The sequence below is a fragment of the Protopterus annectens genome, chromosome 1.part0 (genome assembly GCF_019279795.1).
Source record: "Protopterus annectens isolate FY-2018-M chromosome 1.part0, PAN1.0, whole genome shotgun sequence".
Classification (NCBI taxonomy): domain Eukaryota; kingdom Metazoa; phylum Chordata; order Ceratodontiformes; family Protopteridae; genus Protopterus; species Protopterus annectens.
Window position 1 is genome coordinate 1,409,315,279 of NC_056725.1, and position 25,038 is coordinate 1,409,340,316.

A 25,038-nucleotide genomic window follows, 5' to 3' on the forward strand; every position below is an offset into this window, starting at 1 on the left:
AACGTTAGAATTGTTAAGGTCAATAGTACAAGGCTGTATCAAGACTAACAGCTCTTGGGCAGCATACAGGATGAAGTTTATTTGGTACATACAGACATACAAAGAGTTGTCTAGGAACTGGTCCTCACACAGATGAGTGAGGACAATAAAGGCCTGCAGCACAACAATAAATTCTTTATGTACCAAACAAATAGCAAATAAAGCGGTCGCCAAACGTATGGCTCTAAAATCATATACTTTTTATTAAAACACAAAGTATATGATTTTAGAGCCGTACGTTTTGCGACCACTTTATTTGCTATTTGTTTGGTACATAGTCACATTGTGTGGTCGTGGATTTATCTGCCTAGTACTTTATTATATTTTATTTATTTTAATAAATTCTTTATATTTAAGTAACAGTTTGATGATCTAGAGTTAGTTATAATAGCTCCTCTGTGAGTGAATGAAACCCCATCTAAAATAATACATCCTCTTGTGGTGTCCCATGAAAGGAAGTATAAAGACATATCAAATGCAGTGTAACATCTGCTCAGTATGTGGGGATTTGCAAAAAATGACATTTTAAATCCTCTAAACAGCAAATCAAGGCACTGAAAATGGAATGGCTGGAGACTACAAAGATGGGTGTAGGGTTAAAATGATACAGAACTTTATGATTCCAAAACTGGTAACAGAATAAAATTATTGGAAGTTGTTCCATTAAAAAAAAAACAAGAATGTTTGAGAGGGTTTGAGAGGGTAAAAGGGATGGAGTGTTAGAAAAGGCTGTTTGTGAAGCTTCACATAATGACAATAGTTAGTAATGTATAAGAAAGCCTAAATACTCAGCTGTGGACTACTTTTTTCAGGGGGTTTAAGGGAGAGTGTGTGTGTGTGTGTGTGTGTGTGTGTGTGTGTGTGTGTGTGTGTGTGTGTGTGTGTGTGTGTGTGTGTGTGTGTGTGAGTGTCTGTGTGTGTGTGTGTGTGTGTGTGTGTGTGTGTGTGTGTGTGTGTGTGTGTGTGTGTGTGTGTGTGTGTGTGTGTGTGTGTGTGTGTGTGTGTGTGTGTGTTTGGCTGGGATAGTAAAAACTCTTATTTATGTGTAAGGCTTCAGTGCTTTGCACTGTAAAATGATAGGATATCATATCTGGTAGCATGCAGCCTAACTCTTCCTGAGATATTGCCTTTGTTGTTATATATTCCCCCTACAAAACCGTGTTTCTATACTCCCTGACAACAATTAAATCCATCCATCTATCTATCTATCTATCTATCTATCTATCTATCTATCTATCTATCTATCTATCTATCTATCTCTATCTATCTATCTATCTGTCTATTTAGCTACAACACACATGATGTAGACACAGTCTGTACTCCAGAAATAGTGATTAAACACATCTGCTATGTAGATATCCATATCTATAGATTTAAGATGTCATTAATCCAACAAATTTCACTTCTTCTTTCTTTCGGCTTTTTCCCGGTAAGGGGTCGTCACAGTGGAACTCCGGTCCACTAATGATTTGCAGTAGATTTTTTTACGAAACGCCAAGGTGCCAGCTCGACGCCCAACCTTCAACGAAAGCACGCCCATTTATGCACGCATGTCTTTCGAACACTACCCAACCACGGGGAGGACATGCAGACTCCACACAGAAGGCACTCCCAAGCCAAGCTGAGAATCGAACAGGAGAATCTCTTGCTGTGAGGTAACAATGCTAGCGCCGTACCACCATGGCATAATCCAACAAATTTCACTAAACTCATTATATCTACACTGTTTATTAAAAAGTGAAAGTTTTACACACTGCATACACAAAACGTAGACATTGATTTTCCTGAAAAGAACCCTACCTGCCTACAAAAAACAACCTTCCTGAATCCATCTATATGCTTAGTTTACAAATAAAAGCTAAATTAAAAAGAACAACTGAAACACAGGCTACATTTGATATTAACTACAACGTAGAAAAAGTAACTTTACATAATGAGCATACAAAAGCTATATGCTGCCTCTCAAAAATGTTATACAGCTAAATCAACTTCCAAGAAATGAAATCATTACTGTGAAATAAAGCAAAAAAAAAAAAAAACATGAAATAAAACACTAACCACAATTAGCCAACTAGAAGATGGGATTACCAGAAAAACAGGTTTAAGTGTATACAAACAAACTAAACAATAAATTTAAATAAACAGCATAACTAAAGTATAAAATGCACCAAACCTAATATAACCATAACTAAACTACTAAAATAAAATAAACAAATGAACTGTCGGTTACACAAATAAATAAATAAAATATCTGTACACACACACAGTAATACATATTTCCACATGCACAATATGGATGTGATGGAAAGAACACTGTATATTAAGGAAAAGTGAAAAGTCAACCCATAGTCCCTTAAGCTAGGGGTAAGCTAGATGGTCTGGGATGGTCTACAATTTTAAGTGTTATGGGTGTGGAGGTGTTTAAGCTCTTGCTTGTGATAAATAGCTTTGTTTTTGCTTTTTTATGGTTCTTAATAGTGAACTTTGAAATATGAATCAATAGTATTAAAATTCCGCTGTAGAAATAAATAAATAAAATATAATGCATCCAACGAATAACTGATAGAGCGACCAAGGCAGCATAAAAACTCTTTCAAAATTATTCGTTGGATGCATTATGTCTTAAGAATATGTTTGAAAACCCTTGGAAGGGACCATTATCAGGCACTATGAAAAAATGTGGTATCTGTAAGTACTGCAGTTACATTTTGGAGGGTTCTTCATTTATAATAAATGAGTTAACAGTTAGGTTAAATAAGAAATGCACCTGCCAAATGGAAAGAGTAGTTTATTGTGCCTTCTGCTGAGTCTGCCCGGGTATTTATATTGGAAAGACTAAGAGAAAGCTAAGATGTCGTATTTATGAACATTTGAGAGATATCAGGTTAAAAAAGGAAACAAATGTCCTAGCAAAACACTGTAATGAGTTTGATGATCATTGTTTTAAGTTTACTGTGACTGAAGTGTTAGAGATGGACATAAGAGGGAGGCCATGGTCACTCAGACTGGAGAGACAAGAAACTTTGTGGCAATTAAGAGTGAATGCCACCCAGTGGCCGGGCATTAATGATGTCCTATCTATATCATTTTTTTTTAAATTAAAATATCTGATCAGATAATTTAACTGGCTTTAGTTATATAAAAACTTCACTTGGCCCTTTCTGTGTTTTATATAATGTGCAGCTTTATTATTTGGCATTTAAATAATTAAATAATTTTGTGTAAGTATTTTTATGCAGGTTATTGTATATAGTTTTTAGGATGAAATCTGATAGTTACTTAATGTTTCTTTTTTTTAGTATATTGTGTGATTTTAATTGTGTGATATTTATTATGATAACGGCTTTAAGAACATGGAATTTAATTTATGGGTAGGGGGTGTGGTTATTTGGGCTATAAATGTCATGCTCCTGGTGAATGCTGTACTTTGAAAAAGTCTCTGAATGGTCAGAGGCGAAAGCGCTTGTCTTTTAATGATTTACAGCTTTCCAGTGTATTGGAGTGAATAATCTTCGTGCCTGTTGTCTTAATAAAAAATGTTGGTGGAGTGAACTCTCATTACCATCTGTGTTCTGAGTCATTTGTTTTATTTTTTTGGTTTGTGTTTTTCTTTGTTTTAAAACTGGATTGTGGTTTTCCTTGTAAAATTCCTTTTGATACTGTTAGAAATTTAATCTGTGATAAGCCATTTGTCCATATTTTGCAAAACATTGTTATCTGTAATCTAAAATGCAGTCCCTGTGCTAAACCCTCATCTAAAGCAATGTTCAACATGTGGCAATATTCTGTATTTGTTTATTTGGTCTGTGCAAAATTTTCATAGTGATCTTGCACAGTATGGGTAACTGCATCATGATACAGTAATCTTTATGGTTAGCTAAGTTTAATGCTTTAAGGGATGGCACAATTAATGCTGTTTTAAAGAAGTTATGCATTACACTTATAGTGAGATAAAGCTTGATTGTAATATTAAGGGGTTACTAATCAGAAATTATACAATGACTGGCCATTAACATTCTAAAACGAGCATGCTGATTGGCCAACCCAACCAGTGTGCCCGTTGTAAATCCGACAATATACCAAAGGAAAAAGTACTGGTTGCCCAGACTTTTTCTGTTGGTATATTTTTAAAAATTTTTGCCTTTTTCAAGAAAAATAAAAACAAAATTTGTAGTCTGGAGGACTCTGGACATACGCGAGAGACACCATGCAGAAAATACAAGGGAAATCAGGTACGTTGTTTAAAGCTAAAGACACATACCTGATTTCCCTTGTATTTCCTCCATTCTGTCCCTCTCCTACCCTAAACTTTCTGAACCTTTTTTTTTTAATTAAAAAAAAAAAAAGGAAAAAAGAAAGGAAAAGCGGAGCAACGGAAATCTTCTTTTCTCCATTGCTTACTTTCCTGAGCACTGATGTACTGGGTATGCGTGGGAACGCAAGTCCCATATGCATGCGCAGTACATCAACACAAGGAAGCAGTATACCACTAGCCATGGAAGAACAGTAATGCGCCATTATACAAAGACATTATTTAAGAAAAGTAAGTATTTTTTTCTTAAATAATGTCATTGTATAATAGCAATAACTGACTCTGTGGTTGTGGTGTATTGAAATTTACCCACTGTTGGCTTTATTTAATCACTTGGGCTTCCCCTCGTGATTAAACCATGCCAACTGTGAGTAAATCTTCAATAAACCACATCAACGTTGTTGGTTATTGCTATAATAGCCCACAAGTGGGTGTGGGTATATCAGGATTTACCCACAGGTGGCATGGTTTGATCATGATAATGAAGCCTGATGAGATTTATAGAGGGACACTTCAAAAAAAGAAGGAAAATCAGTTATGTTTCTGTTTTTTATTTTGAGAATGTACCAGATTTTCTTCTATTTTGCACTGTTCCTCCATAGCATATTCCAATAGAAAAGTCTGGCTGCTGAATGCTACTTTAGCGGACGGACTTTATTTTCTTTGTATATGGTCAATTTACAACAGCCACACTGGTTGGGCTGTCCAATCAGGGTGCTCATTTTTAAATACAAATGTCCTGTCATTCTATAATACAGATAAGGCTATTTTGAAGAAGTAAGGATGAAGGTTATCTGTACCAGGTGACCCATTGTGAGGAGAAAAGTTTGGATATTTTTTTATGAGTCCAACAGTATTTATAAAGACAGCTAGAAGGGTTGGAATGACTGGGGAGGTATGCTACTGGCCACCAAGAGTGTCTTGAGTGGATATTATACTAATTGTGATTGGTACTGGGTTATTACAAAAAAGAAATAGGACCTATTTTTTCCATTTTTTTTTTGCACATGTGGTCAGGGTGTCATTTCAGTAGTGACAATCATCTAGAGCCAAGGTGGCTAGCCCTACCATGGTACTTCTTTCACACTGCACACCCACAGTTATGGCAAATTTAGAGTGTCCAATCCACCCACTGCATGTCTTTGGAATGTGACAGGAAACTGAAGCACCTGGAGGAAACCTGCGTGAAAACAGGGAGGACATGCAGACTCTGCACAAAAGGCAACTCAGCTGAAAATCGAACCAGGGAACCTCATGCTGTGAGGCAACAACACTATCCGCTGCAGCACTATCCCGCCCATAAATATATATATGAATGATTTCATCTGCAGTAGCTGTAGATGAAAGAAAAGCTGTTGATTTATGTGTCAGTGCTGATTTAGCTGGTTAGATTCTTAATTTCTCTCTCACTCTTCAGATTGTTCTAAGAAGTGAGATCTAATTACTTTCCTTAGCTGTATCTCTAGTACATAAAACAATAATGAGAGTGCAAAAACAGCAGGGATGTGTGACTTTCCATTGTTCATTCCCCATTTTTCAAGCAGAACTGCAATGTTTGAAAACATGAACCTGGATATGTTCACTTGGTGTTTTAACTAATGTCTCATATTATTCGGTATAGTAAAGACCAAACCTGTAGAACTTGATATTTTCATCAGGTGGCACTACATTTTCACAGGGATAATTTTCATATTCTGCCTGGAAGTTTCCAAAGAGAAATAATATAAAAACTTTGAGTAAGTTAATTTCTTGCAACATGCAAATGTTTGGCAGACTGACGTCATGTAGCTGCTCCCAAGCTGTCATATACATTCAGTGATTGCTACAGTTGCAGAATGCCTTTTTTCTTTATTTCTAACAACTCAGCAGAAGGTACCCATTTATACAGAGTATGCATAACTGACAAACTTACTTCTCCATGGCTGGTAGTGAACGAGTCTCCCTTTCACAGTGACATGCTCTGGAACAAAATGACACTTTCCAGGTGGTGCTCTCCTATAACAAAGCAAATTAGAAGAAAATTCAGAAATTTGGCTTACAGATATTTAATTAGCACAAAATATAAACATGAATGTCAACTATCAGGACATGGTTGACATGCTATACAACATGGTTTTCTCTAAGATAAAAGATCCCCCCCCCTTACTTCAGTAACCAAAATGTAAATTAAACAAACAAAATATCAGCAAATTATATGTTTTCTACTCTGACTAGAAAAGGCTGTTAGTATGACAGTAAGTGCTGCACTGTAAGATCACATGGCACTTTAAACTTATTATGTTTCTGCAAAAACATAACCAGCTTGGGTATTCCATGGTTTCATAATCTTATATTCCTCGGTAATCCACTAAGTCTTGGAGTGCATTAACAAAAATCAGTCAGCCATGTTTCTACACATTGAAAACCACCATTTTAAATTTTTATTTACCAGCATCAACCTTGAGGCATTGTATGAGGAGTATGCCTTTGGTGCTACAAATTAAACCTTGCAACATAAGCAGGCTACTGATGAGTGAGTCATGAAATAAAGAACTGTACAATAAGGCTGGACCTGTTTACAGATAATATATGCACAATCCGAACTGAAACTATTACATCGTTGGTGCCAATTTAAGAATAACACATAGATGAATACATTCATTTTTCATTATCCGCTGTATCCAATTCATAGATGTGGATAGTTCCAGTTTATCCCATCATGCAAAGGGCACATTGCAAAAACAGTCCCATATGGGATGGCAGCCTATCAAGGGGCATACACACTGTGACATGTATACTACTCACCTACTTAGGAGCATTTTGAGCTATACAAGTCCACCTCAACAGATGTATTTGTGATATGTCAGGAAATTGGCATCAATCACCTCAGGAGGTTTAATGAGCAAGACACAAAGACAAGACGTGATCTAAAGACCACGAGGTATTTTCTACAACTGATTATCTGAAACCTCTGTGTACAATATGATGTGCTAATCACTGTTGCTAGCTCATAAGCATTTAAAGGTACATGCCTCATATCTAACATCTGCCCTTTTATAAATGTAAAAATATGTATCTTTAAGAAGCATGAATTATGTTACATAGATGATTACTGTTAACTGAACATTGAAACTATACAGTGCAAGCCATGGTCAATTTATTTCAAAATTAACTGTTTTACGTATTTGAGGACATTCATAATCATCACTTTTCAGCCAATAGCATCATGTTTAAATCTGCTCCACTGCATATATCTGTCAAGTTTCTTCAATGATCTACCATATCAGAAGTATTTAGCATGTAGCCAAATTTAGCATTGATATTTCCATCAGACATTCAATTTTCCTTTTGGGAAAGTTATTGTTTCATCACAGCTTCATTTTAAGACATGACTTCAGGAAATTCTCACTCTTTGCAATGCTTAACTATCACAACTGCACAGTGTCTGTTTTCTTGTCACCAGCTGTGACATTTCTGGTGGCTAACCTTCTTAGAACTTCGGTTTTGACTCCAAAGTATTTGTCTTGTACCAATGTCTGTAATTTCTTCTCTACACCTTACTATCATTCCGACAAATTGTATAGGATCTTGGTTCAGCTGCTTTGCTATCTACTACAATTTCAGGTTGTGGACTTTCTCATGACTTTTAGATTTTTTTACTTTGTTTCCAACATATAAGTCTGATACTCTTCTGCAGTTCCTATCCCAGTGATATTTTTTGTCTCAAAAATTTTTCCAGTATTTCTATTACTTTATATTTTTTTGGCCTTTTTGCCCTTGTTGTCTGTTGGCCATCAGCTGCCTTCTGGCCAATTAACCCTTTAATTGTCCATCACATGGGCAAGGGTCGGTTGGGAGGGACAATCAAGCAGACATCCATTAGGGGTGATTCTACTCTTAGCTCTACTACCCCCTGCACTCCCAGTGATGCACCAGGTAGGGGATATGCAATGAACTGACTGTTGAGGAGGTCTCCTCACATTTGCAAGGGGCATTCCATCCAAGTAGCCCTATCTCTTTTTCCAAGGCATTTTTCTGCACTCCAGCCTGTGAATAGACGTTTCAAACATTCAAGGAGACTTAGAGTTGACTCCTTATATAAGCCAGTCCTTATAACAGTCAATAAGTCATTGCATGGGTAGATATTTCTAACTATGGGTTGGGGGCTGTACTTAGCCAGGTTTCCTCAGAGGGAGAATATCACCCTATCGTGTACTTAAACAGTAGATTTCAAGCTAGAGAGAAGTCTTATGCGGCTATAGAGAAGGAATATCTGAGAATAGTCTGGGCTCTGCAAAATCTAAAATCCTACTTGTATTTCAGAAATTCAACAAAGTTGCAGACCACAACTCTTTAAAGAGGCTATACAGGGTGAGTCGGCAGAATGGAAAGTTTCTTAGATCAAGTTTAGCTTTACAGTCCTAGAATATAATGATTCAGCATAGGAAAGTACTGCTAAAATCAATGCACATGGTCTGTCTAGAAAGGGCATTGGGCAGTATATCTGAATAATGCATTTTTATCTGAAGCTCTGTTTCATGAGGGATACACCAGATGACTTGACTGAAGTTTTTATGGATGACAGTTGTGGTGCCAGGGAAGAAAACATATTTAAAATATTTTTTCTTTTTTATTTCAGATTGTTGGCACATTTGTCAGCCATATTTGAGCTCTGTGTAATCTTCAGTATAGCTGTTTTCTACAGCCTGAGAATGAGTGACCTTCTCACTGTAAATGCAAAAAAGGACAAAAGAAAAGAAATGTATTAAACCTGTAGCTGATGTGCAAACTGTAACTTCTTGATTTTCCTGTGTCAATAAAATTGGGGCCATAAAATGCAATTATAAGACTCTTCAAATGAAGCAGTCATTACAATTTCAAAATATTTTTTTTCACTGTATATGAAATCCTTGAGAGTGGAAAACCCTTTTTATTCTTGAGTTAATCTTTCTTCTATTCTTGGGGGGGGGGGCAAGTGATATGATCTAATGTACCCCCCCTCCATTTTTCTGTGGGAACAGGCAATTATTTAAAATGCATACAATAAGACTTGAAAGCAAAGTTAGTCTTAGTCTTGTCTAAGAGATATTGGCATATCTGTGTAAGTTGCTTTCTGAATTCTGTATTGTACAGTTTGACTAACTTAGAATGGGTATTTCCAGAACTTTATTCAGTAAAAGACAGTTGGTGTATTTATTTAACTGTAGGTCAGGCTTTTCTTTGAATACTCTGACTGTACAACTGACTATTACTTTTATATTTTCAGTGCATTGCCTTGCTCTCTGCATATTTAATGTGTAACAGTACTGCCTTGATGTCTTTATAAAGTAAACTTTTATTTATTCATGTTTATGATCTTATGGCTGGTGCTATTACTTATTAAGTAAATATTTGCTTAGTCATGTTTATGATCTTATGGCTGGTACTTATTTATGTATGTATTATTTTTAATGAGCTGAGTACAGCATATTATTTAACACTGTATGGTGGTAACATTGTGGTATCTGCCTCCAGAAGACAGATCATTTGAACATATTACTAGTGAGATATTATTTTTCACACTTTATGTTTGGTTAAATCAAGAATGATTAGGTGTTAGGCATATTTGGTCTCTATAACCATATCTAGAGTAGTGTCAGCACTACCATGCAAAGAAGAAACCTATGGTAAATTGGAGAATTCTACCAGTCTTCCCTGGGAATAGTGTGTGTTCATTAACATGAACATATGTGTGTGTGTGTGTGTGTGTGTGTGTGTGTGTATTTGTGTGGGTTTAAATATTAATTTGTTTGAATTTAGTTACAATGAATAAGGGTCACAGGATATTAAATGGGGTTCACAGACACTGGTAAAAATGAGACATAGGCTGCTAGGATAAAAACACAGCTCTGTAAGTGGTCAGTGTGTAGTTTAAGTCTAGGTGATGATGTTGAAAGCCCATATCTATGACAACAGTGCATATTCCTTTTATACTGTTGGGGACCAGACTGCATTTTGTGAACTGCTTATTGAATCAGATTTGTGTGCACTTTTCTTTTTTTACTTTAACCAGTTGGGTGATGCAACTTGAAAGGCCATCCCTCTGGTGGCCAGAAGACTTATTTGGGGCAATGTAGTTGATCCAAGAAACCTGTCCCTGTCCATCATATACCTAAGTGATACCCTGGTTAGCAGTGGTGAGACTCAAACCCCCTCCACTGCCAGCCTAGGCTTTACATATGGGTGCCAGGTGGTACCATTCATCACAAACAGTATGAATTGACATTTTATATTTTCCTCTGTTGCTTGGGTAACTTTAAGTGGTTAATATGCATGTGATCTTGAGGTATGGTTTTTCTATCACCACTAAGATAGGGTTTTAGTTCAGTGGTTCTCAATGACATCAAAAATGCAATTACTAAATTGGTTAGCCAGTCAACAAATCAGATGAATTAGTTCTGTAACTGGTTTCATTTGAGATTCTTGATGATACTGGATCACATATTTTGCAGTCTGTATTACAGAAAATGAAGTTTTGAATCCTGAGAAAATTTTGATATACAGACACTACAAACGTAATTATTTGCTCTTCTGTTTGCATTTCTTCTACTCCATGGCTACCCACTGACTTGCTAACATACCCTTTAAACAAATACCTCCTCTTGATTCCAGCATGGAATCCTCCCCAGCACTGATACTGTTCCTCTATCTATTCTTAACAGCATTCACAAACACTGAAATGACAATTACATTGCATCACCAGTATTCTATAACCTAGCAACAGCTTTTGATACATTCTCTCACTCCAAACTACTCTGCTGAATCACAGAGGAATTACAGTCAGTAAAATAATGACAGACATTAGAGTTTCATACCTGATATTCTCCAGAAAATGTGTACTGATTCGAATTTTGTGGCTCTATCAACTTTATAAGTAAATTAGAGTAATACTTAAAAAAATGTCCCTAATTGTGGGCCTTTGTTCCCCCAATGATTTTTGGTTTATGGGTTGGGTTGGTGCAATTGTTGAGCTTTTCACCTTACAAACACAAGGTGTAGAATTTGATTTTGACCTCTAGTTATTAACCTGGCTTATAATAGTCTGCAGACTGATTTTCTAATGTTTGCCTATGAGCCTCTGAAGATCTCAAATTAGGCACAGATTTGGGGTTGGGAAATGGGATAATGTTTTAGATGTTTCCCTCACAGATACAACATACAGGGTTTCCTTCTCACCTTGAGCTAATGAGTGGTTATTGACTAGATAGCTAATAGTCTGCAGACTGCCTATTATTTAATTATGAATCTACCGTAAGCTATGAGCTTTGCTAAGCCACAATAAAAATATAACACTTGGTGATGTAGACAAGTATATGTAGAATATGCCCTGATAGAGAAGCATGTCTTAGAGCTTAATGAAAAGGCTAAGAATTAGCCAGTAAACTCAATGCCATGTTGCGACAAATTGTAGGAATCATGTCATCACTTCTGAATCAAATTACCTCTTGGGAGATATTTCATAAAAATCCACACTATGGTTCATCTCCTACTGCAAGAGATACAAATGAAGTTAATCGTTTTGAGATGTTGGTGATTTGTCTTTTTTATTATGTAAATAAAGCTGTGTGTAAATGACATAATACAATAAACGCACATAAACAGACAGACAGACACACACACACATACACATATGCACACGTGGTTTACTTCATATGACCTAAATTTTATATGATCGAAATTCAGATGACCTAAATTTCATTTGATTTAAAACTCATTTCACTGACAATGAGCACTGGTAGTCTGTAGAGCACTGTAAAGCAAGTAAAAAATATATGCCCTGTTCCCTACTTTAGTGCAACCCTGGAGTTAGAATATATAGTTGAGGGGGCGTAGCTCCCCACCAACCAAGTTTGATTATGTATTCTGTGGTTTGACTTTATATTGTTTAGTAAAACTGAACTTTGAAGGGAGCTACGCCCACTCACACACCCCAATGTGGGGTGCTGTGCCCCCACACCCCCCCTAACAATATATTCTAACTCCAGGGTTGCACTACAGTGGGGAACAGGGCATATACCTTTTACTTGCCTTACAGTGCTTTACAGACTACCAGTGCTCATTGTCAGTGAAATGACTTTTAGGTCAAATGAAGTTTAGGTAATTTGGTCTCAGTCAAATGAATTTTGATCATATGAAATTTAGAACTGCACATATATATATATATATGTGTGTGTGTGTGTGTGCGTGTGTGTGTGTGTGTGTGTGTGTGTGTGTGTGTGTGTGTGTGTGTGTGTGTAAACAAATGTCAGCTATTTTTTAAATGTCTGTGCTTTGTGGCAGCTTAGTTTGCTGCTGTGAACTGTTGGGTTCTTTTTTCAGTGGGCACTATCTATACATTAACAACCTGCTGGAAAATGTTCATTCTGCAGTCAGGGAGGTGATGAACAGGTCACCCATTCTCTAAAGTACAATACAATAATATCCCGGAAACAACACATAGTTGCTAATTAATAAGACTAACAGTAGAACACAATTCGGTATAAAAATAATGCTGACAATAAGGAAATGTCTTCTTTCACAAACAATGCTAATGAAATATTTTTTGTAGGGGCTAAACGACCTATAGTCTCATCTCTATACAATAGCTCAGAGGTCACTCATCATGGGTGGGGAGACTTCATCACACTTAGAGTACTATGATTTCAAATTAGTTATGCTGCAGGATTTGGGTTGCATTGATTTGATTAAATTTATTAATTTAATTGAATCTTGAGTAAACAATGAAACCCTTATATCCACAGATGACTAAACAAAGTTGAATACAGATTTCCAATTTGTTTTATCAAATAGTTTTTGACTAAAAACATCTAAATGGGGTTAACTTCTCATTCTCAGATAACCCACATTAGGGAGAACTTCCACCCACCAATGAAAAGGAACTAGCTAGAGCTTGCATTACCTTGATCTAGATGACATTTTTAGGAAGTGTTTTTCCTGTCACTTGTCAAGTTGGTAAAACTGTTTTGAGGTATTATTTCTCTTAATAACTAAGCTTCTAAAACATATTAAAAAACTACCAATGGATAGCATGTTAAAGTACAAACAATCCTAATTTTGCTTTCAGTAATATTCAATTGTGTGTCTGAAAGAAAAGCTGTCAGCCTAATGAAGTTCAGACATCCTTAATCTTATCCCACATTGTGATGATTGTAAGAAATGTCTTTACTTTTTGCAGCTTAGATTGTGAAATACATCTGTAAGCTGACATTATGGGTATAGTGTAACAAGTCAGTGTACATAAATTAGAAATATTGTACTAAGTTCACATAATAAATGAAAGCAAGCTAGACCAATTGTATTGCCTGAAGATTTTTCTTAACATAAAATCAGATATGATAGAGATATTAAAGTTCCTTCACTATGAATATACAAAAAGGTTCACTATGCTAGCTTTTCCTTAAACTGTTTTTCTCTTATTTTGGTGATATTTTCATAATGTAACTACTAATTTATAATTTACACAATGCACTGAAACTCAGAACACCTTACAAAACTGGCCTCAAGTTGTCTTAGATAAAAATAATGACCTGTGTGGAAGTGCTAACTGTCGAATAGTCCCTACTGTATAACTCTGTGTAACACTTTTCTGGTATGTTTAATTTTGCAGTTGAAGAAGTATTTAATGATTTTATGGTAAAAAAATGTCATGTTTGTTATAATATGACCAAGGCTGAATGTATTGCTCTAAAAGATTTAAGTAATACTAAACATTTGATTATTAAACTGGCAGATAAGGGCAACAATATTGTTATTATGCTTTATGTCCAATACTTACATGCATGTTATAAACATTTGGAAGATAAAAATACATGTGTAAAAATAATGAGAAATATACATGAGCTAGCAGTTGAAAATATTTAGAAATGTTAAATAAAGTGTATGGGTTGGGTATTTTAGTAAAAATTATACTGATAAAAAATTTAGTGTACAAAAATGCAGCTTACCAACTTTTTCTTGTCTACCTAAAATACATAGTATTTAATGAATACACCTGAACGGCCTATCATAGCAGCATCTAAAATTTTTTTTACATAATATAGGTGTGTTTCTACATGACTATTTTTGTCCATTTGTTATAAAATTACCTTCATATAATAAGATACCTCAGATTTTTTAACCAAGATGAATGGGTTAAGTTGGACTGAAGAAATATATTGGTTAACTTTGGATGTTAAGAGTTTATATACTAATATTAAATATATACATGGTATAGAAGCTTTACATTACTTTTAGGTGATAGTTCTGTTTCTAATTATATAATTGAGTTACTATATTTTTGCCTCACTAATAATTGTTTTGTTTTTAATAATGAAATATATCACCAAATCCAGCATACTACCATAGGTGCTCCTTTTGCACCCAAGTATGCTAATTTAGTTATGGGTTTATTTGAAATAGAATAGTTATATGGACATAATTTTATGAATAAACATATTATTAATTATTTTAGATACACAGATGATTTAATATTTATTTGTTAGGGTGGTAATGAAGTAGATGTTTTTGTCAATGTATTACAAAATAATAGATTTGGTTTTAAGTTTGATGGTCTGCAAAAAAGGCCAATGAGTTTCTTTTTTGAACATTCATTTGTCATGTATGCATAATGGTAAAATTAAAACAAGTACACATAGAAATTCTAATGAAGGTGGGCAATATTTACATGGAAATAGTTATTATTCCCCAAATCGAATTTCTTCGTTACCTTAAGGGGAATTATTACACGTTTGGAGACATTGTAATGAAGAATCAGATTTTTTAAATAAAGCCAACAGAACTGCGGGCATGTTTATTAAGAGAGGTTATAATAGCAAGACACTGACTAAGGCTTATACTAAAGTTATAGAAGGTAATGAAAATGAGACTGTATTTATTACCCCTTATAACATTATAAATATGGTCTATGATAATGGGGTAGAATATAAATCTAAAAAATATATTTACCTGTTACTATCTATAATGTTTTTTCAGATGTAATGATTAACCTACTTAAATATTAATGGTCTTTTTTGGTAAAAAATAGAGAATTGTGTAATTTAATTAACAATAAGTCCTTGATATCCTATAAAAAGGAGGTGTAGTATAGGAGACATGTTAGTACATAGTTATTTTGTTTTTCCTATTTTACATATAGGTTACTTTCCAAATATTGCTATGATAGGTACGTTTCCATGTGGTAAGTGTTGCAACTATAGGAATGTCGTTCAGTCTTTTGATAGAATTAACAGTCTTCCCTTTTTTGCCACCAAAACCTTTGCTTGCTACTGAGGGCAGTATTTATGCCCTCAGATGTCCATGTAATTTATTTTATATTGGAGAGAGTAAAAGAGCTTTTAAATGTAGGTTACAAAAACATATAAGAGATATAAAAAACAAACAAATAGAAAGTGCAATTGCAGTACATTTTAAACAACATCATGAAAGTAATGCTCTTTTATTGCAGGGTACTATTTTAGAACAAGTGATTGTAAAATTTGGGGAAGAAAATTTACCGAAAGATAAATTGTATAAGAAAACTGTGTATATTTTAAAATATGATACTTTTATAACTAGAGGTTTGAATGTTGGATGTAGTTGGAAATATATACTATATAATTTATAGCTGGCATTGTAAGATTTAATCAGTATTTTTGAATTTAATTGATTTATTGTTTAATCGTTTGTATTGGCCATTCAAAGTATGTTTTTTTTTTCTTTTTTTACTGTTTTACTCTCTGTAGGCTTTATGCTGAAATGCTAAAGAAGTGTTTAATAAATATTTCCTTTGGGTCTATAGCCTTGTCATTTGTACATAGACCAATTATATTGTCTGAACAAGATCTTTCTTTTTTTAACATAAAATCAGATATGATAGAGAAATTAGTTTTGTCACTATGAATATACAAAAATGTGCACTATACTAGCTTTTCCTTAAACCGTTTTTTTCTCTTATTTTGGTGATATTTTAGCAATGCAACCACTAATGTGTAATTTACATATTGCACTAAAACTCAGAGCACCTTACAAAACTGGCCTAGTGTTGTCTTAAACTGACTTCTCTTTTGCTGTCTCACTCATAGAATGCAGTCAAGGAGAAGTTATTTACTTAAAGAAAAACTCTGCCCTCTCCTACAGTTTAACTCAGTCTTTAGGTTGCTCTTCTCCCTACAGTATGGTTCCAATATTGTGTAAGTACAAGAAACCTGATTGTACTTTTCACAACTTTCATTTTTTTGCCTTGGAAACAAAGGAAGGGAAAGCCCACCTACTTTTCTAGGCTTAACGTCTTACATACTTTGCAAAGGAATTTGTCTCTACTTGCATGACATACCATAGACACAGAGAAATCTGTAGTTTACCCTGTCAGGTACTGTTGTCAATCTTAGATGGGCAATTAATCCTGCTAATGTCAGGAGCACAGCAGCTGCTATAAAAAAGACAGAAAGCTGTGGATTTTTTCTACTGTTTTTATTACTGAAAGGAGGGGAACTTAACACTCCCTTTTCATAGCAAAACAAAATAATTAGATCAGTCAGGGGTTTAAAGGCAGTTGTCACCTCTTCTGACAAATTTACATAAGCAGTATCACAGTACTGAACTACTAAGCTTTAAATGTTGGCTATTTATAATAATTTATAGATTAAGATAACTTAAATGCAGTATCAAATATTTCTGCAACATTCAAAGAAAATTCAAAAAATATTTTTTCTTGTAAAGTATCAACACATTTACTATTTTCAAGCACTCCTCTCATGCACACATAGGACAGAACTACAGAAAGAAAGACAAGAGAACACTGATACTGTTTATAAAAAAAGGTCTTTTTGCTTTTTTGTGACACCCCTCCAGAATGTAATGCATATCTGGTGCACAGACCCATGGTAAGAGACTCCCTGTAACTTTGAGTCAGTCCTTACAGCAGTAGAATGCATGAGCATTTTCTAGTCTACAAAAAAAGTGTGACTATTGATGACAACCATAATATACAGTTGAATTTACTTTAATATATGTTTGCTAAGCTGCGGTGGTGCAGGGGTAACATTGTTGCCTCACAGCAAGAGGTTCTCCTGTTCAATTCTCAGCTGGAGTGCCTTCTGTGTGGAGTCTGCATGTCCTCTCCGCGGTTGAGTGGTGTTCGAAAGACATGCATGAATGGGCATGCCTTCGTTGAAGGTTGGGTGTCGGGCTGGCACCTCGGCACAGTAAAAACCTACTGCCAATCATTAGCGGCCGGAGTTCCACTGTGGCGACCCCTAATCGGGAAAAGCTGAAAGAAGAAGTCTTGCTTTCTCTTCTATGAAAGTTTTAATGCCGCGGTGGGGCAGCGGTAGCATTATCACCTCACAGCAAGAGGTTCTCCCATTCGATTCTCGGCTGGAGTGCCTTTTGTGTGGAGTCTGCATGTCCTCCCTGCGGTCGAGTGGTGTACGAGAGACATGCATACATGGGCTTGCCTTTGTTGAAGGTTGGGTGTCAGGCTGGCACCTCGGCACCGTAAAAATCTACTGCCAATCATTAGCGGACCGGAGTTCCGCCCTGGCGACCCCTAACTGGGAAAAGCCGAAAGAAGAAGAAGATATATTTGCTATGTACCCCTGCATTAAAACATTAAGAAAAGGAAATCAGAAGTACTTTAACTGTGTTTAAATGCACACTTCTGACTGTTTCTGTCTTTGTGTGTATACACACATACACATATATATGTATTATAAAGCAGATATAAACTATATGCCTATTTGTGTGTACTGCATGTCCTTTAAAACAAATCAAAATGGAAATTTTGTGTAACTGTATATGTGTGGGTCTACTATAGAATTTCAAAATTCCACCATCTCGATGTTCTAAATACCAACGATCAGAACCTCAAGATTGTGGAATCTCGATACCTGTAAATGGAGATCGCCACAGAGTGCAGAATGGGAACATTACCATTCTCTTTACTGTAGTGTGATATTGGAGTTAGTATATGCAAGGTGCAGGGGGTGTGGAGGAAATGTGTTTTTATGTATTCTTGTTTGTTTGTTTGCTTTTTAATTTCGAGATTCCACAATCTCGAGGTTCTGAGCATCAGCATTTAGAACATCGGGATTGTGGAATTTTGAAATTCTATAGTGGATCCATATGTGTGTATACACAAACACACATAGCTATATGTATGTATAAAATGTGGTTTGCTATCATTATGTTGACGTGCATTTGCACGGCTATGAAGTATTCGAACATCAGATGTTCGAATACTTCATATTATGGAAGGTGACATGAGCGAAGGTTTGCATTGCGAATGAACTGTGCATTCGCAATTCTAACTTTCGGTCATGGGAGGGGATCGCGGTACAGTGCAGTTAGGGAAATGTATCCCTTTCCTCACTGTAGTGCGATCTCGGAGTTGGAATATTAAGTTAGGGGGGTGTGGGGGGCACAGCCCCCAGAGGTGCAGGGCAGCCCTCCTGCATAACTGTGTGTTCGGTTAGGTAGGTAGGTGATTATGGGAAGGGTGGGCGTGCTGTGTATCGCCGTAAATGTCGCAAGCGACATTTTCGACAATACACCCTTGTTTTCGAGTTTACTATTATTCGAAAATGTTCATTTTCGATGCATAAATTCGAAAATAAAGACATTATTTATTTTTACTTTTGAATTTATGATAGTAAACCATAAAATGTATGTCTGTAACATGTATAATACTATATTTGGGATGCAGTACAGTGTGAACACATCTAGAGAAATATGCAATAGATATTTTTGTAAATAGTCACACATGCACTGACATATGGATGTGCAAGTATGTGTGTGTATGTATGTATTTACCTAACAAACATATATATATATATATATATACAGATGCACACATATACACACATTGGTGGAGCATGTGCATGCATGTGTTATTATATAATTGTCATCATCCTGCTCAACCTCCTGTTTCCTACACTACATGTCCCAGATCTTTTTCACCATAATAATTATTAGGCTCCACTATAATGTTTGTTCCATTATAAAATTTGTATGTTTAGTATGTTTCTGTACTACCCTAGGATAGTAAAGGTGATGTAAATATAATTATCCTCTGGCCTTTTCTTTTGTAAAGCCATAAAACATTCACTTGCTGATTCCTAGTAATTTTGAGAACAATAACATCTTACAGCATTATGAGTTGTGGAATATGGGTGTATATAATTCATTATTTATAATAAAGTTAACATAATAGATTTGAGCATTATTAATGTATACTTTCCAGTAAAAGTTGTTTAATGTTTTACTTATTCACTGTTACACCTTGGCTATGTGTTGTACATGCAATCTTTATCAAATGTCTTTATGGCAGTAAGTTTTCTTTATATTGCTAAGTGCATTTATTACTTGTTATTATCTTTGCCAATATAGCCCGGGTTGCTCTGGGACCAGTTCACTTTCCTGGTTAACAAAGTATAAATGACTACAAAATAGTAAAAAATGTGGATGAATATGACAGAAATAATTAAGAAACTAGTAAAACACATTTTAGTTCTGCATCATTCATGAGACAGAAAAAAAATTCCCACTGAAAGCATTGGGAAGTAGGTGACAGACTTACTTTCTAGTACTTTCCAATAGTAGTAGTAGTTGTTAGCTGTACATGATACAGCAAAGATCATTTACTGCAGGGATTTCACATCTCAGAATGAGAGTGTGGGGGAAAGTTTGTCAACTCCTTTAGAACTAAAAAACAATCCATTTACAAAAGTTTGTTATTTACCTACTTTATTTGCTGAAAGTCCCTAACAGCTATTCATAGCATAGAGCAGGCTCTGGCAAACACATAAATGAGGCTCACTCAAGGAAGCACAGAAATGACTCTGCTATAGAAGGTGTGTTAGATGACAGTGCTTCACACTCCTATCATTCTATCTTAATGGCATGAGAAAACAATGCCACTTCCTTATGTCTAGCATGACTCATGTAAAGAGAGCCTGATTTGTATTCTGGGAATGAAAGCAAAAAAAAAAAAACAAGATCACATTACCAAAGCAGGTCCTATCAGTCATCATTTTGTAGGAAACACATTAAATTGTAAAGTAAGCATTTGGAATGATTTTGAGGCATTATAATAGCTCAGAAAACAAAGATACAATGACAAAAAACATGCTCTTTGAGTTCTAAGGTGGAATTTTCCTTTAAGAAATCATATTTCAGTACAATGTACAACAAAAGCTGCTGTTGGTCACATCAGTTACTGGCTGCTGGTGAACTGATAGGTCTGGTACAGCATGTCAATGGTGCCATGTGCTGTCATTGTACAGCATTTCTCTCACTATACTTACATTGCTGCAAGTAATTAAATAACATAATGAGAGATCAATGATTTACTTTAAGTAAATCAGATCGCAGCAGTTTTTTTTTTGGTTCCCCCTCTCCAAAGCTGACCATCAGGTTCCACCAGCTACTCTCCTCCTTCACCAAATCTACTGGACCAGCATTTTCCTCCCTGGGCTCAACCTTACCCATATCTGGGGCCAGTGAGGAGATCAAGGATGCTGCTGCAGCATCACATTGCTGTTGAAACTGTGCTCTAACCCCCTCCCACCCTGTAGCAGATATGTGAGCTCCTGTAACTGCTGCCTAGTGAGGTGCTTGCACACGGCTGTGCATATACAACCACTCTGAGCAAGCAGTATACTCTCAGCTCTTAATGGTGCTATAGGAGTGAGCCTAGACAGCCTCCCTGTCTCCAGGATGTGCAAACCAGCATCAGCTACTAATTTCTATCCACCCTGGCCATGTTCCTCCAAGCTGCTAGCTGAACACAGGCTGTCTGGGGCTCAGCAAGAGCTTTATACAGACAGCAAAATCTGGATGCAAACATTCAGGCTTGTGATTGTTTCTACAGTAGTAACCAACTTATTTTGTGTTTGAGGCATGGTTGTCAAGAAACTGACCTTAATAGGAGAGTGAGGCAAACCTGTGAAGTGATTCTTGATATCTGTGTTTAGAACATAATAAATAGCTATGATGAGAGACACATTAAGACTTCTTTACAGTATATGGTGCTTTATCTGTTCCATGAACTACCAGTTACAGAAAAAAGGGCTAAGAGCATGAGGTGGTGTAGAACTCTGAAAATCATAAAACGCTTAGCACATCCACACAGATAAAGGGCAAAAACAAGGTGCCCATCTGATGAATGTATGGTTTTAAAAACTGCTAGTCACTTCACTCTACCATAGCTTTGCTTTTTACATTTTGTGTGACAGCAAATGTATTGCAGCTTTTAAAGCTGTGGAAATTTTCAAGCACTGCATTGTGGTGGCTTCTCTTATTTTCTAGCAAGACGCTAAAGCTTAACTGTACTGAAAGATGCTTAACAAAATATTGTTAAGCATCTTTCTTAAATTTCCTCCAAACTTCATAGCATAATCACAGCACTCCACGTATTACGTCATCAGTGTCATCAAGTGTGCATTAACATATTTTAGTAAATAATGTCTGATCTAATATCAGCAAAATATTAAAAGAAGTAACTAATTAGTAACTTAGTTTAGTAGCAATTAAGTCAGGAAGAAGCTCTCACAATGAGAGGGGCTTCCTGTGTCAGTTCTGCAGAAATGTACCATGCCTGACCAATTGCATGATAGTGCGGTTTAAGTAAATGCAGCACTAGTTTACAGCATGCTACCATCAGAGGCAATGGTCACAGTCAAGGATGCAGCCACGCATACTCTTTGTACTCAGCTAAGTATCTTTTTACTGAGCATTTATCAGAAACATTGTGGTATACTAACACCAGGCTATGTCTACATCTCCCTTAATTACTGTAATGCAGTTCTGCATACAAATTGTTCAGAAAGGTTAGTCATCTAAGTACATTCTCTTTTCATGTTCAAGAGTGCAGTGGTTGAGGATAATCCACACAACTGGTAAATATAGAGTGGGTAAACTTAGAGTGGTGTGTATTTTTAAATGAAGTGTGGGGGAGGAACAGGAAAATGAGTCTGTGAGTGCAAAATGAAAATTTCTAGCCACACTCCTGGTCCCAACATTGCTCATGAGGACTTTTCACCCAATGATCTGTTGTATTTAACATCAGTATACCAAGAATTAGTTATTTTTTCTTTGATATTTCAGTTTTGTATTCTGATATGAAAGCGGTACAGCACTATTGTAAGAACTACAGTCAACATTTTGTTCTGAAAACAAAAATCAGAATGAGTTCTAAACTGATTACTTCTCTTGGTTTAAGACTATATGATCAGGTGATCTATTCTTTAGTGCAGGCTGTTGTAACAATAGAAAATTGTCAGTAATTCATCGTCTACTACTTTTACCCAGGTCTTAAATCTCATGTAAGGTAACAATTCATATGGTCCTCTTACTTAGGTTCATAGGTTCATACTTAGGTTCATAGGTTCATACTAGGCTATCTGCCCTAGGGCATTTATAAGCCTAGCCAGAGTGTGTTTGGCTTTTGCCACCCATTTTAAATTAATTTTGCTATGCCCTTTTTCGAGGTTAGTATACTGTGCCTCTGTCTAACAGTGACACAGAAGTGATACCCGGGGTAAACCTACGATCCCCCATCCACTCATCAAGATTCCTCTTGAAGAGAGTCAATGAGGGACTCTGCCTAACCTGGACTGGGATTTTATTCCAGAATGAAGGGAGCCTCTGGGTTATGAATCTGTCCCTCCAGCATGTCCTATGTATTTCAGTGCTGAGGTTCAAGTCTCTCGAGCGCATAGCTTGATGGGATTTGGATTTTCTGAGGTGCAGCATGTCCATTAATTCCGGGTTGGACATGGCTTTATACGTGAGGCACAGATCGCCTCTGAGCAGGAGGTATGCCACTGAGTAGAGCTGGAGTTTCTTTAACCAGGCAGCATATGGCATCTGTTTGAGCCCTTTGATCCTCTTGGTGAGGTACTTTTGGGGTCTTTCCAGTTGCTGTAGGTGTCTGGTAAGGTACATACCAAAAGGGGCATTGTACTCAATTATGGGCCTGATGAGGGATGAGTAAAGAGGCACGATGACCTCCCCTGATCTAGATGTGAATCCCTTCAAGGTTAGGTGTGCCACATAAAATGTTTTTCTAACCACTTTGGCCACGTGGTTGTCAAATGAGAGATTGCTATCAACTTGGGTCCCCAGGTCCCTAATTACTTCTTCCATACTTAATGGATTACCACCTATGTGTGGGCACTTTGTTTTTGCCAAAGGGGATGACTATACACTTTTTAGCGTTTAGCTTGAGGCCATGGCTCTGGCACCAGTTGTCTGTTTCTATGAGGCTCTTTTGGAGGATGCTTGTGTCGGCTGGAGAGTCGATTATGGAGCCCAGTTTGCAGTCATCTGCGAACTTGGTCAGCCACAGTCCTTCCATGTTGGCCTGTACCTCCGAGAAATATATACCGAACAAGAGAGGTCCCAGGACTGAGCCTTGAGGGACGCCACTTGTAACTGGTTTGGAGTATGACATGGCAATTCTAACCATGTGGGTTCTATCCTTGAGCCAGTTTGCAACCCATCTAGTGACATAGGGGTTTATATTTAAGCTGGTGAGCTTATCTATAATTCCCAAGTGGGGTATTGTATCGAAGGCTTTTGCGAGGTCCAGGTAGGCTGTGTGGACCATCTTCCCCTCATCAATGGCCTTGGTGACTGTTTCAAAGAAATTGACCAGGTTTAAGAGGCAGTCTGTATGTCCCCAATATCTTTATTTATGAGGTCCATTATGATCCTTTCCATAGCTTTGCAGACCAAGCTAGTCAGGCTTATGGGGCGATAGTTTCCAGGATCCGTTGAGGCATCACCTTTGTGGAGAGGGACCACTGTTGCTGTACGCCACTCTTTGGGTACATATCCTGTGGTAAGGATACTTTTAAGTTTAAGTCTCCGAAGGCACAGTATTATTTGTTTTGCCCTTCCTCTCTTAGACTAAAATATTAAGGTACCTTAAGCTATATTGTAAGAAAGCTGTTTTGAGCTAACATTGAAAATCCATCCTATATTCATAGCTGTGAATAAATTGCTTTATGAGTGATATCCTCCAGGCTGATAGAGAAAAATATGATTGCAGATAAGAATTCAGTCTTGTATTATCAGAGATATAAGCCATAAATACATACAATTTCCTTTTACACATCCTTCTTACACTGGCACATCGGCAGCATTGTTGAAGTCATGTTATGATGTGCGCTTTACATAATGACTTGTTACGATGCAGCACCTGGTAATCGTGTCAACAGAATGAATTTATTACTGGACAACATTTGGCTCATCCCCTCATTTTATTTGGATTCAATAACAGGCATTGGATGGAACTTATCTTAAAACATCTGAATTACTTACCTTGAGGGATCTGTTATTTTATACATGGCACCTGCAGGTATGGCTGCACTTGGGTTTCCTGTGGCTACAAAGTACAATTCACCTAGGCAAAGGAAACATTGAACAGTTATTTTTCCTTAAAATAGAAGTACAAGTTTTTTGTTAATATTTATTCTTCTTTTGAATTATCATATAAGGATAAATACAAGGAATCCCTATACTACAGGAATTATTAGCAATTTAATAAAAGTAACATTCCTATAGTACTTACAGAAACATAGTATCTTTAATATCCCATTTAGGATGAATATTTTGTGTTGTACAGCTATATTCTGCTTGGAATAGTTTGTTATCTTTAACGTTTAAAGATACCCTTTCTAGCTCACATG

General features: G+C 36.3%; 1 protein-coding gene across 1 annotated transcript in view; it reads right to left on the reverse strand.

The window, feature by feature from the left end:
* LOC122798433 (HHIP-like protein 1) overlaps nucleotides 1–25,038 on the reverse strand; it is an 861,110-nt gene that overhangs the window by 16,239 nt on the left and 819,833 nt on the right. Inside the window, exons 7-8 of the mRNA XM_044067362.1 lie at nucleotides 24,671–24,752; nucleotides 6,264–6,346 (exon numbers count right to left, since the gene is read on the reverse strand). Coding sequence (XP_043923297.1) covers nucleotides 6,264–6,346; nucleotides 24,671–24,752 — 165 coding nt within the window. The remainder of the gene's footprint in view (nucleotides 1–6,263; nucleotides 6,347–24,670; nucleotides 24,753–25,038) is intronic.